This window comes from Diplotaxodon limnothrissa, linkage group LG10, assembly GCF_057381915.1.
Source record: "Diplotaxodon limnothrissa isolate DT_005_m linkage group LG10, D_limnothrissa_male_GT1.1, whole genome shotgun sequence".
In the NCBI taxonomy this organism is placed as follows: domain Eukaryota; kingdom Metazoa; phylum Chordata; class Actinopteri; order Cichliformes; family Cichlidae; genus Diplotaxodon; species Diplotaxodon limnothrissa.
The window spans coordinates 20,042,161-20,056,971 of NC_140605.1; the positions used below are offsets into that span (position 1 = coordinate 20,042,161).

The 14,811-nt window shown below is 40.0% G+C and overlaps 1 protein-coding gene across 1 annotated transcript; it reads left to right on the forward strand.

The window, feature by feature from the left end:
- Positions 1-12,795: 12,795 nt before the first annotated feature.
- Positions 12,796-13,809, forward strand: LOC146624327 (olfactory receptor 8G17-like). The gene has a single exon (XM_085363436.1). The coding sequence runs from the start codon at positions 12,799-12,801 to the stop codon at positions 13,807-13,809; it is 1,011 nt and encodes a 336-aa protein (XP_085219562.1). The 5' UTR covers positions 12,796-12,798.
- The last annotated feature ends 1,002 nt before the right edge of the window (positions 13,810-14,811 follow it).

The window sequence follows — 14,811 nt, forward strand, 5'->3', positions numbered from 1 at the left end:
GTGAAGCGGTATCAGTTTTATGAGATGAAACTCAACCGTTCTCCTGTCACCAGCACGTGAGCCTCAGCAAAGAAAACAAAAATGGAAGTAGTTCAGCAGCATATTGTGCTGTAAAATCAACTTACTTCCAGACACATACACACACATAGACAGTTGCGCGCTAATTTGTCACGAGATAATTTCAGCTACCTCTAAAACTGGTCGAAACATAGTTCCTTTTGCCAAACTTAAACCTAATTTGTCACGAGATAATTTCAGCTACCTCTAAAACTGGTCGAAACATAGTTCCTTTTGCCAAACTTAAACCTAATTTGTCACGAGATAATTTCAGCTACCTCTAAAACTGGTCGAAACACAGTTCCTTTTGGCGAACTTGGACCTTTTTTACCACATTTCTTTAAACTTTTGCGGCCGTCTTATATACCAAAATAGTGTTTCTCACCCCTGACGTCCCACTGGTGATTCAGATCATTGGACTGAATCCCACCGCCGTGGACCAGATTATAACACCGGCCCAGACCCGAATTTAACGTCCTGGGGCTCTCTCCTCGTCCAAGAGGGCTGTGCACAGGCTTCGGTGCTGGCTCCCCACGGCGTCAGGAATCAGTGCTGGATCCTGGAACAGAGTCACAGATAACAATTCTGATATTTTCTGCTCCGGCTACGAAGGACCAAATAATGTTAGGGAAAATATTCTAAAACACTTCTTCAGTAAAGACTCAGAGAAGAGAAACACACAGAGTTCTTGCTAGCAAGGGCAGCTCCCTACTGAGAGACTCGCACTAAGAAACTGCCCCGGTCTTTATTTATACTTCAGTGTGTGTGTGTGTGTGTTACTGCTGATCAAAGGGTCAAACATCCTTGGTCAGGAAGAGGGTAGCCTCCCCCTCACCCTAGATGGTTCACCCTAGATAACACGGTGAGGAAGTCCTGCAGTTCATCTAAACAAAGAGCACTTAGACTAAAACAAACGTAACTACGTTAATCCTGCCATAAAACAATAAAACCAGGTACAAGCTCTCTCGTGCTCCCAGGACGTGGGGGTGCATTCCTGGGGTGCACCCCAAGCCTGCAGCCTGTTAGTGATCACACACAATTAATTATATGCCTCTAAGTATACATGGTTTAATATTTCCTAATACAAATAACTACATGCAGTATTCTACCATATGCAAACTTATATCACTAAAAGATTATACTGACTACTAAATACAATTTTCCATTGACAGTATGACAGTGTGAACGGCACAAAACCGATATTTTCAAATCGATCTGGGTCACTTTCATATGTGGTACTGAATCCGATACATATCTGATGTTTTAGAAAGCGACTGCTGTTTGAATGGTCTTGTCACATTAAATCTGTCTTTTACGTCACTGACACAAGACAGACGCCAATTATCAGCGCCGGAGAAGCGCCCGAGAAAACATCGTGAACGCTTCCTGGCCATCCGGTGAAACTGCTGGGAAGACAACGTTGGAGAAACGTGAACATTTTATTTATACTGTATAATCTGCAGATTCTGACAGAAATCTGCAACTATCCTTTGAAGCACCGCTCCTCTCTAAAACAGCATTAAGGATAATTATTAGGCCATTTGTAAATAACAAAATAACTTTATAACTTAAAGCAAAATTGGGAAACGTAAAGTCCGAAACAAGTCTTTATATTAACGGCCATCAGTCAAACAATGCTGTTTGCTCTGGGTCTAAACAGAGCGCGTTGTGTGTGACGTCTTCTTTTGCACATGCGGGCCGCTTTGAGAGTTCACACTAGAGTGCGTTTGCTGTCACATTTTATTTGTAGTGTGAACAAGCAGACAAAAAAAATCGGATTTGATCAAAAAATCGGAATTGAGCATTAAGACCTGCAGTGTGAACCGTGAGCCGTTTTGTTCACGACCGACACATCACTAGTGAAGAGGCCTCTCCATTTACATGAACAAATTGGAGCCTATTAGACAGATATGATTTTAACCACTGCAGCGCAGTACCCTTAATACCTATGGCATGTTCTCATCTCTTTAGTAAAATATTGTGGTCAACGGTATTGAATGCTGTACTCAGGACAAGCACCTAGATGCATCCACTGTCAGAGTTCATAAGAAGATCATTTGTAACCTTCACTAAAACTGTTTCTGTACAGTGATGAGCTCTAAAACCTGACTGCAATTTTTCAAATGAACCTTTCCTCTGTAGATGATCAGTTAGCTGTTTTACAACTTTTATCAAAAAATTGTTTCAAGATTTTTTAGATAAAAGGATGGGCTGAAATTGGCCTATAATCACCTCAGACAGCTGTGTCAAGTGATGGGTTTTTTAAGGGTTTAACTATTGCCAGCTTAAAGGCCTGTGCTACATAGCTGATTATTAGAGATAGGTTGATCATATTTAAGTTTGAAACATTAATTAATGGAAGGACTCCCTTGATGAGTCTTGTAGGAATGGAGTCTAAAAGACACATTGATGGTTTGAAGAAAGTGATTACTGAAATTAACTCAGAAAGATCAATTGGAGAAAAACAGTCTAAATAAATTAGAGATGGACCGATCCGATATTACGTATCGGTATGGGTGGAATACTGATCTAAATTACTGGATCGGATATCGGAGAGAAATAAAAACTGTAATCCGATCCATTAAATATCACGAAAGCTCCTCACAAAACTTGCGACACGCCGTAACTCGCCTCATAACGTTAGCACGTTGGAGCAGTATGCGTCACGTGATAGAGCGGCTGTGGCGTGCGAGAACTGTCTGCGGTCTGGTTGAGTATTTGGAGCCTCGCTAACAACCCGGCATTTCATCTCTGACAAAGTTATCCCAGAGAAGTAAAGCAAGTGTGTAAGTCCATCTCTGAATGTTTGTAAAGCATTCCCGCTTTAAGCTTAACAACCGATATATTGAGCGACTGCCTCTCTCTCTCCCTCTCTCTCTCCTGTTGCTACTTCAATCGTGAAACTGATCAATGATCAGCTGATCGGCTTTTCTCCCTTGTTTGTTTTTGGCCCACTTCGCACCAGAAAGAGGAAACCAGCGGCTGAACAACAGCAGCACGTTTAACTTTGATAATCTGTTGTTAGAATTTATTTAATATTACTTTCTACACCAGGATCCTTTTCTACGCAGCTGATGGCTGGTAACTGTGCAGGGGCGGCTCTAGCAAAGTTTAGCCAGGGGGCACAAAGACGTACTTTTCTTTCTTATTCTCATTTAAAATGTCTAGCTTTTAATAAATAATTATCCGAATCTTACACCCAAAGTTTTAATCTGATGTAAAATGTATAGAAGTCCATTACTGTATATAGTAACTATTAAGTCTAATATACCCTAGTAAGCTATAGTACTTTTTCCTTTGGGAAGGTACGATCTGTGCAGTCTGCAATTCTGTTGAAGAAAGATGTTGAATCTATTTAATATTTCTTGAAAAATAATTTATTTCTGTGCATTTTTTTTCCACACTGCATCAAATTAAGATTGATTATGTCGATTAAGCATCATGAGGTGGAGCGTGAGGAATGGTTCCCTATTTTTTATTTTTTTTTATTTTTGTTGCTGGGAGTTGGAACCCTATTAGTTAGGTTGCTTACTCTTTAAAATACCAGAATAGGGAGGATGGTGTAGGTTTAAGTTTATTAGATTGATCAGTATTGCGAAACTGAACAATTTTTTTTGCATACAGGTATAACAGAATAGCTTTATTGTTGATGTTGTTTTTTAAACTTGAGTATGAACTTATACAAAATGCAGCAAGATATAAAAAAAACTGTTTTATTGATTAAAAACACTATCGGATTCATATCGGTATCAGCAGATATCCAAATTTATGATATCGGTATCGGACATAAAAAAGTGGTATCGTGCCATCTCTAAAATAAATATCAATGGTACTGAAATTACCATTGTACTGCCATATTTTAAGTCTACTCCCTTATCGCCCGGCCAAGATCGCCATTACATGGCTCCCACGCACTGGCAAACGAAAGCAAGGCCGACCAAAGATCACATGGCGTCGATCATTTATGGATGATCTGAGAACCGTCGACATTGCCTGGGACGAAGCGTAAGCCGCTCGTTAGCTGCCTGAATGGCGTAGGAGGACCTAAGTGCTAAATGCTAAAGGTTCTGAAAGTAGCAGTACATAATGTTATTGTCATGGTACTGGATCTTTGAGGTAGTGTTTCATTGTTTTCTATGTTTCCAGAGTGTTTATTGGAATATTCAATAAAGGTTAAAACCTAAGTATTAATCAGTATTAGTGTGAATAACTCTTACAGGTTACTCTAGCCCTTTAAAACTAACAGACCCCTGGGGCCTACTGTTCAGGCCACTAAACTGTATGCAATTATATTCCAAGTGCACCTATCTAGAGGGGATCTGCAGTAACAGGTATAGTGTAGCAGATTTCAAACGGTTGAATGCGTTGTGTCACACAGCAACAGCAGGCCTCTCCTCATCCCAGAGTCCATACAGCAATCCCCACTAAGATGGATCAGTTACAAAATATTCAAACAAATGTAACTTTTCCCAACATGGCTGAAAATACTATTCAATGTGCAGACTCAGATCATTATACTCATTATACACATAAAACAAAACCTGTACATTTACACATACCTAAAAGACAAAGTGGTTCAGCAAAATCAGTGTCACACAGCAACAGCAGGCCTCTCCTCATCCCTGTTTAGCACAAGTGAGGAACACATAAACGGATGGTGTAACAGATAAAAGGCAGTTCCAATTACTATTTTCCTCGTTCAAAGTAATCAAAAACACTTTGGGGGCCTTTAGCCATAAGAACTAATACTTAGTAAAGAAAAATACACCAAATTTAAACGTATAATTTAGTACAGGCAGAGGAGCTACAGAAAGTGTGCCTTACCAGTGTGGAGTCCATGCAGCTCTGGCTGGGAACCCCCACACATGCAGCATGTTTACAAGTGGTGTCATACTGATTAATGCCCCACTTCAACAGTGACATGTGGAACCTTAGTTTTACAAAAATTAAATTTATACAACAAAAAATAAACTATATACAATACAGTTTTGAGAATGTTCACACTCAGTATATTATATCTTAGCTACAATAGTTTATAGGTACCAGGCCCAGCAGCAAGGCTGCTAAGGCTCATGTTCAAGATGGGCTTTACGTCTACCAACAACTGCTCACACTGCCAAACCAATTCACCGGACAATTATATCCACGTTCTTTGGTTCTGTCCACCAGTTCAGAAGTTTTGGCGCGCGATATGTGAAGACTTATCAAAGTGTCTGAAATGTAACATTCCAACTTCCCCCTCTGTCCCCTCCTGGCTGCCTCTGCCTCAATTTTATCCCACAACTTAGACATTCACATTACTCACACTCTCATTACACATACATATAGGATCTTGGGGGTGGGCACGCTACACGGATTCCAAAAGACCATCAGGGTGTACACCTCACCCCTGTTGCCCACCTCTCAATTTTAAATACACGTAGACATTGAGGGCTAGCAGGAGGGACTATGCGCTTACCTGCTGCTCTCTGGCAGGTAGCTCCATGCCCTCCTGGGTTTTAAATGCACCTTAGAACACACATGCATCAACACTACAATGAGCGGGTGGAGGGAGGTTTGGAGTCTTCTCTCACCCCCGTTCTCTGCGGCCTGCTGGAGCGGGGGGGCTAGAAGGTGGAGTCGGCCGTCCGACTGCGGTCTGGAGTGTGGGGCCTCCCTGCTGCTGCGGAGTCGGGGCAGTCTGCCTCTCCCCACCGCAGGGAAAAGGGTAACACCACCTGGGTCTGGGTGCAGTTTCCCCCTCCAGGGGCAAGGCTGGGATGGTCAATTTGGTAAAGTAAATCCGTTGGGCATCTTTCTTTGCCTTTAGACAATAATTCTGATGGCAAAAGAGCCAAACAGGACAGGCGCAAGAAAAAAAAAAAAGGCTGCTAAGGCCCCCAGATTTTAGTAGTACAGGCAAGGTAGACACCTGGGAGAGAGAGGTAGTTAGAACTGGGCAAGTTCCCTCACCCATCAGCTCCATCTGAACTCTGAATTGCCTGCTGGAGATTACGAGAGATGTTTAAACAGAGAGCTAATATACACTTCCTGTATTGGGGTGCTTGTCCCCAAGACACAGGCCCTTTCTCAATTCTAAAGTACACGAGTACGTACTCGCCGAGAACGCACGGGAGTACGGACTCGCCGAGAACGCGAGCACGGACTCGCGATTTGTACAATTGGAACACCAGCGTACTAGATGATGTCACAGGTCAGGCTAACATCACCAGGCTGGATCGGCTGCTCCACTATCAATAAAGAATGAAATAAAATTACATATAAACGTTACTCTGTGTGTTTTCATTGAAAAAATAATACATGAAAAATATTTTCATTAACTACTTTACCTTCACTATAGCAAGATGTGCGGCTATATAAAGAGCCACCGGTGGGAAATAATCACGGGAATAGTTTGTGGTATCAGTGGTTGATCTGGTCAGTAAAAAGATAAGGAAAGGAAAAGAGAAAAAAGGAAAAATGGATCGGGTGGTTGTCGCAGTTGCTGCCGGCATTCTGTACCTTCAGGCTGAAACCGAAGCAGCGCAACTGAGAAGACGGATCCGGGAGAGAAGAGCCAGGACGAAGATGAGGGAGAGGAGACGTGCCTTGATGGCGTGCCTTCTTGACTCGGTACATTTTTTAAAAAAAAAATTAATAGCCTGGTTTTTCTATGCATGTACTCCCAAATCTAGAGAAAAGGTCACATTTGCTGTGTATAATATCATATGGTGGTAGATCAATACTAGATAAAGCTTATACAGTTTAACAAAGATATCACTGTGGAGTACTGAAACAAGCTCTCCAAAGACAAGTGAATTCTCAAGTAACTTAACAACATAAATAGGACATTTGTATGTCATGCAAATGGTCAGAAATACACACTTAGGAAAGCCATCGAAGTTCATATTGTGTTTTAATCACAAATTTAAGTAAACATGACATAACGTATACTAAAAATAACAATAAATATTTCAGTAACTGTTCAATAAATATATAAAAAACCTGAATCATATCTGTTTAAATACTGTAAGTATCTTTTGTTCTTTTTTAAAACAGGGGAAAAGCCCAGCAAAAAATATATACACAAAGTAATAACAGTATCCCCATCCTTTCAATCTTCTTTACTGGAGCTGACCTAAAACCAGCCTTCAGACTGTCAAGAGCAAGCATTAACATGCTGTTTCAAATGCTCCCCCGGGAAAAACAACACGGATGGAACCACGAAATTGAGGTGCTCGTGACCATTTACTGGCTGGCCTGTGGAGCCTCATACCAAGTGACAACAGACATCTTTAGCATGCCGGTGGCAACAGTGTGCAGGATTGTCCACAATGTCATAGAGGAAATGATGAAAATTCTGCATCGCGTCATTCATTTCCCAAAGGCAGAAGAAATGGAAGAGGTTGGGGCAGGCTTTGCACGCCTTGCTGGCAATGAGGCATTCCGTTGCACAGCTGGTGCAATTGATGGATGCCACATCTGCATTCTTCCACCTGGGGAACCACATAAGACAGGGCTCTAGACTAACTTTTTGCCATGGGCGTACCGGTACGCCTAACTTTAAAAAGTTAGGCGTACTGGCACAAAAGTTAGGCGCACACAAATTTTATAATAATTTATATAATATAATGTGTTTTTCTGGATACACTGTACTTTTTCAGCATTCAAAGATTGATGACACCGTGTCAGAGCACTGGCTATGAATTTCAGAAGGATCAGGCATTAACTTAACAGAAAAGTTAGCAATAGTTTTTTTCCTATTACAGCTACATCCACGTCTGTCGTGCCTAGGCTGCTCACTAGGGCTGGGTATCATCACTGATTTCTATAATCCATTCGATTCCGGTTTTCAAAGTCCCGATTCGATTCAACTTAGCCTCAGACAGTCAGAAATATTATAATTCTGATCATTTATCAGTACTGACTTCTTCAGAATTGTGAACATCACAGCAGATGCCTTTGTGTGAAAGTAACTGAGAATAAAACACAGAAAAACATGAAGGAGATTTTCCTGGTCTGGCTTTTTATAGTAGATAACCTTAAAAATATTCTACAATGTTCTGCATATAAAGTTAAAATTTCTTCAGTATTGAACAACAGAAAAAACAGGCTTTCTTGTCCGAGGTCATTTAAGTGAAAAAAAGAAAAGAAAAAGACAGCAGCCGACAGCGCTGTAACCAACGGTAGACTGGTGGGTAATAAGCGAATTAATAATACAGAAAACAGAGATTGGAGACGGGAAACTGTTCTTGAAGTACAGAGAGAGATAGAGAGAGAGCTAGCTGTGCATGAAGTGTGATTTTAATAGTCGTGGAAGCAAAACAGCAAAATTCATGACGACATTGATCAAATGTGAAGCGCAGTTTGCTGCTTCTTTTGCTGCTGGCTCGGTGGATTTTGGTTGGAGAGAGACAAAACCTGCAGCTCAGAATCAGCGCAAAAAGACGTAATCACAGCGCGGACCCGACGCATCAGGATCGGTAAGCTCCGACAGCGTGTCCGTCTACGGGCCGTCGGGTGAGAAAGCCGAGAAAGACAAAGTTGGTTCTGATGCGTCGGTCCGCTCTGTGTTTACGTCTTTGTGGGGAATCCGTGTACCTGCTCTCATTTGCTGTTTGGTTGTTGTTGAAATGGTTTTGTGAGCTTTAATCGGAGAATCTGGCGTTTCTGGCAAAACACAGTTATATTTAAAAGTCGATTCAGGATTTAATGAATTGATATCGCTTTATTCAAGCTACTCACCTCCCACTTCCACCTGGACTTTCAACTGGACCACGGCCAATCAGAGAGGTCCCGCCCCTTACTATCTCTGATTGGTTTAGTCCACGATAGGGGCAAAATGTGTGTCTACTGTTGACCACAGGGAAGGTTGCAGATTTTATTTTTTATTTTTTTTTGCTACCCGAACATTTGGTCGCACAGGTGCAACCAAATGTTTTTTTTTTAGTCGCACCACTAAAAAATTTGGTCGCATTTGCGACCAAATTGGTCGCACTCTAGAGCCCTGTAAGAGGTCATACATCAATAGGAAACTGTTTCCCTCTATCGTGATGCAGGGCATCTGTGACTCCAGAAGTGTGTTCCTAGATGTGTACATTGGTAATTGCGGATCTGTGCATGATGCACTAGTATTACGAAGATCCCCAATGTACAAACAGGCCCTGTATCCACCAGCAGGCTACTTCCTCTTGGGAGATGGAGGATACCCTTGCCTTAAGCACCCAGTGGCAATAATGACCCCATATCGCCAGCCTGTGTCAAGTAAGAAAATAATTCCCCTTTTCTTTACACCTACAAACACGTGTAGTGCTACATCTGTTACTGTGAAGCATGCAGAGCTTTAAGAAAAGAAATGCAATATTATAATTCTACCTATTACACTAATTGAAAGTTTACTAAGCACTGAATAATAGTGTGTACTGTCTTTCTTTTAAAGCTCAAGTTGAAGAAAGGTTCAATCGGCACCACACCAAGGCCAGAAACATCATAGAGCGTACCTTTGGCATCCTCAAAACACGCTGGCGCTCCATTTTCTTGCGAGCCCTTGAGATCCGGCCTCTGTTTGCTCCCAAAGTTGCGGGAGCTTGCTGCATCCTCCACAACATCTGTGTGGCAACAGATGACGTCTGCCAAGAAGAAGGAGATGAGGAGGAGGCGGCACAAGCAGGACCAGAAGCCGAAACAGATTGCACGGGCGTGGACAGGGAGTTTTCTGGAGCTTGTATCCGAGCCAGGCTTGCTGCACGACTGTTTGCTCCTGAACAGCTGCCTGCATGTCTGTTTGAACATGACTACATCTAGGTAAAGGTTTCATTTGTAAGATGTAGTCATGCTCACACAAGATATGTAGGCAGCTAAGGCCAAAAGAAAAAGCCTGTTTTAAACTGTTGGTTAAAAAAAAAAGTAAATTCAAATCATTTTTTTTCCAAATTAGTGTTAGTTAGTTAAGTTAATTAGTTAAAATACATCTTTATTTGTTCAGCTTGTAAATAGTGTACATTAGTGTTCGTTTTTGTATATTTGCTTGTGCGCTCACGGTTGTATAGGTTGAATTCAATGTTAAAGGTTATTGTAACTGTTACACTTGTTGAAATGATGTTTTACTTTGACTAAAGAAATTCTCTGTTGCACATGCAGCAGAAACCTCACTTCATTATTGAGATTTAAATTGCTTTTTTTTTTTTTTTTTAAATGACATCAGAAACAGCAGTATGCGACATTACGTGATGGCAGAGCTTCAGTTCATCCTTTGTCATTTTTTTTTTTTTTTTTTTTTTTTTTAATAAATAGGACAGGGGGAATGAATGAGAGAAAGAGGGGGAGAGAAAGAAAGAAAACCAAAGGGGAGAAGAGACGGTGAGAAGGGGGGGGAAGAGAGAGAGAGAAAAAAAAAAGAACTCCTGGGTCACCTGTATGGAGAAAAAAAAAAAAACAAACAAAAAAAACAAACAGAGGAGACAGCAAACAACAAAGAGCAACATAATAATAGAGAAAACAAAGCACCATCACAATAAACTAGCTAGTCATAGATATCAATATTTACTAAATAATAAACGATATTGTGCAGCACGCAAGATAGACAGCGCACAGTGTGCTTTGAGCGCATGCATGTCTTAAAGCCAAGAAAGCTTTAGTCCGCGTCTGTGAATACCCATGTGTGCATACCTGTGTGGATCAGCATGCTTGCATTCCAAATTGCTTTATTTAAAATTTTTCGACAAGTTTTTCAAACAGTGATAGATATCGGTCTGCCCTTTCAGTAGCTGCCCTCTCCCTCTCTTCCTCCCTAGTCAGCGCCTGTCTCTCTCTCTCTTCCTCTCTTTCCACCTGGTCTTTTAGAAACTGAAGTACAGCCTGGCTGTCCCTGGGCCTCTTCCTCTGGCTCTTCCTCGACACTTCGGTAGAAGGGGACGAGGCTGGAGTGTGTACAGCAGGTTTGGGCAATTCCAGGCCTCAAAGGCCGGTGTCCTGAAGGTTTTAGATATCACCCTGGGTCAACAAACCTGAATCAAATGATTAGTTCATTACCAGGCCTCTGGAGAACGAAGCATAGCCTAGAACAGGGGCACTAGTCAACTTTTCCTTAAGTAATTCAAAAGCTTGTAAGCACTGTGACATCCAGGCTGAAGCAAAAAGCTGTTTAGCCCTGCCATGACTGGTCTTCTTAACGCAGACATTCACTACATCATGGAGTGGCCCTGCAGTTTGGAAAAAGCCCTCAATAAATCTCTTATACTAACTGCAAAATTCCAAAAAACTTAGCTCTATCACAGTACTGCGGTTGGGCCATTTTGCCACAGCGCTTATCTTGTCAGGATCAGTGCTTATCCCCTGAGCCAACACTTCATGACCGAGAAACTTGAACTTGAGCCGGAGGAAATGGCATTTTTCAACCTTTACCTTGAGAAGAGACTCTCACAAGGTGATCCTGGAATATTGTTGAAAACACGAATAGATCATCCAAGTAGATCAACACAATCTGAAAGACCAAATCACTCATTGTGGCCTGCCTCAGACATTGAAACGTGGGGTCATTACATGACCTTGACTTTGAGGTCAAGGTCACTGAGATTCAAACTTATCTGAGATTTTAGTAGATGCACCTATGGTACGAATTATTGCATTTACAAACTTGAGTGTCCCCATCAGCCTTCCACACACAAACAAAGAGCATTAAAAGCTCTTAGTGGCTTCAATTCAAATTTTGCTTGTTTAAAAAAACTCAGACACAATTTAGTTTAACCTTCCTGCCTTCTTGGGACCTTTTTGTGCCACTGCTATGTGTTAAATGGCTGCCATTTCCACTGTGTTCAGTGGAATATAACCAAACTTGCCACAGGATAGTTTTTACCTGTCAATGTTAATATTCCAGTGTGAATTCCTTAAATCAGCCTAAAATGGCTGAGCAGCAGAAATCCCCACACCCATCACCCTGGGGACCATTTTCTGCCCATTGACTTCCATTATAAACGCTATTTTTCAACCCCAAATTATCATCATATGATTTTATTTTTTCTTCTTTTCTTGGATGTCAATGAAGACTCAAGGCCTTGAAGTTTTAATTTTTAAATTGCAAAAAAAATGCAAAAAAAATAATGGCAGGTCAAAATGTATGTTGGTGCCAATCTTTGGTCCATCTAAAGGCCTACTTATAATGACAATCACATATTACTTCAACTGGTTTTTTGTGGAAATATTTAGTTTCGTTTTTTGGTTTTTGGGGCTTATAACACAGGGCGCTCATGTAATAACACTGGGATTTGAAGGGTTAAAACAACGAAAATATAATTAAAACTTTACATGAATATTTCAGGGAGAAGTAGTTTTACAAGGTTGGCTAATTTAAAGTGGAATAAAATATGGATATATGGTCTTTTTATGGCGTGGCTGAGAATGGTCCCTAGGGTGATGGGTGTGAGTTTTTTAAAGGATGGCAGGAGGGTTAAGACACTTAAAACTTTTTACTTCTTCCAGTGCTGTTTTAAGCATTTTTCATTAATGATTCAGTGCTCTTAAACAGTTACGCCATCATATTGATGATATAAACTCTGATAGAAAGAGGCACACCTACCTGAATTTCCAACTGTCACACAGTGATAGAGGTAATATATAAGCGGCACATCTTTCACAGTATAACCCACTTGTGCAATGCTCTGTCTTCGCGGGTGAGTTTAGTTTTTTTACACAGCAACAATCAAGTAACTCATTATGCTTTATTCTATTCTACTGTTATTATGTTTAGGGAAACAAATATTTGCAATGGGAACAGAAGATAAAACCACTACCATGTTTAATAACACATTTGTTCGCCCTGCAAAATTTTATCTCAGTGGGTTTCCCAACATCCCTCATATTAGGTATTTCTATGCCTTCCTGTGTTTTGTCTACATCATGACTGTTTTGGGTAATGGTTTTCTTCTCTCACTTATTTCACTGGTGAAGACTCTTCATACTCCTAAATACATGATTGTGTTCAACATGGCTTTGACAGATTTGTGTGGGAGCACAGCTCTCATCCCAAAAGTCTTAGATACGTTTCTGTTTGACAGGAGATACATCCTCTATGACGCCTGTTTAAGTTATATGTTCTTTGTTATTTTCTTTGCAAGTGTGCAGTCATGGACACTTGTCACTATGGCATATGACAGACTTATAGCCATTTGTTTCCCTTTAAGGTATCATAGTATTGTGACTGAACAATCAATTACTGCAATTCTGCTGTTTGTATGGATTTTTTTAGTGAGTGTAATAGCAACCATGGTTGGGCTTGTTAATCGTCTCTCATTCTGTAGATCTTTGGTGGTTAACAGCTTTTTCTGTGATCACGGACCAGTTTATCGTCTGGCTTGTAATGATACATCTTTAAATTACAACATGGCATCTGCACTTGTTGCTATACTTATCATCATTCCTCTTATATTCATAATAGCCACATATGTCTGTATTTTCATAGCATTGAGCAGGACTACGTCAAGAGAGGAGCGACTCAGAGCATTAAAAACTTGTACTTCTCACCTGATCCTTGTGGTCATTTTCTTCTTGCCAATTGGAATCACTAACATAGCTGCAAGGGCCTCCTACATTGATCCTAATGCCAGAATGATAAATTCCACATTGACACACACAATACCAGCTTTGCTCGATCCGATTGTATATGCTTTGAAGACAGAAGAAGTGATGAATGCAGTTAAGAAGCTTTGCAAAAGAACTTATCTCAATCGCATGAAAGCAAAAACAAGACCTTGTAATCACTGCTGTATTAAATCGTAGAGGAGTGTTATAGAATAACATATTGAAATTAGCTTACTCATTTGTAATACAGTGCAATAGCCATAAATTATACCAGTAAAGCCAAGTGTTTCATAATATGTTGTGGACTGTTGTTAAGAGTGTTGAGAAGTAGAATTTAAATATGAAATTATGCATGACACAAATTGCAGTTCTGACTGAACTGTCTTTTGGTTTGAGAAAAAGCATCAAATTTTTCTTTTTCTCAAAAATTTCTGATGGGGAAATTTTCTCTGAATTTCTCCATCAGATTATCTGCTTATGTTTTTATTATTATTGTAAATTGAAATGCAAAGCAAATGAAAGAAAAAAATATTTTCTATATTTACTTTAAGTGAAGTATTGATTCCAGTGTCTGTAAAATAAAAATGTTAAGTAAGTTTACAACCATAATTATAATAATTAAATTGAAAATGTTTTCATCTAAATAAAAATGTTTGGAACAATTGCTCTATCGGCAAAGGTGCAACAGTTTTTAATCATGATTATGTGAGGGGGCACTTATATTGCATCACTGTATTAATTTACCTTTTAAAGGGCTGAGTCAAGGGATAGAGATGAAAGATTTTTATGTAGTGGAAAGAAGATACAAGTCAACCATCTCAACACTGAAAGGAAGTAATAAGTGTATAATCAGAGGTGGGTCGAGTATCCAAAATTGTACTCAAGTAAGAGTAGCATTACTTTAAAATATTATTACTCAAGTAAAGGTGAAAAGTAGTCGTCAAAAAAGTTACTCAAGTAAGAGTAAAAAAGTACTTGGCGAAAAGACTACTCAAGTAGCGAGTAACTGTTTGAAAAGTCTGATTTATTTTTTAAATAAATGTTATCAGACAAACAAAAATAAATAAATATACAAATTTTACCATTTTCAAAAGGAATATATGTAAAAACATCAACAAAATAAGGCACAACAATTCTAACTTCCAGATTTCAGTTTTTCACAACATAAAGCTTTTTTCACCAATACCTATAGTAAATAAT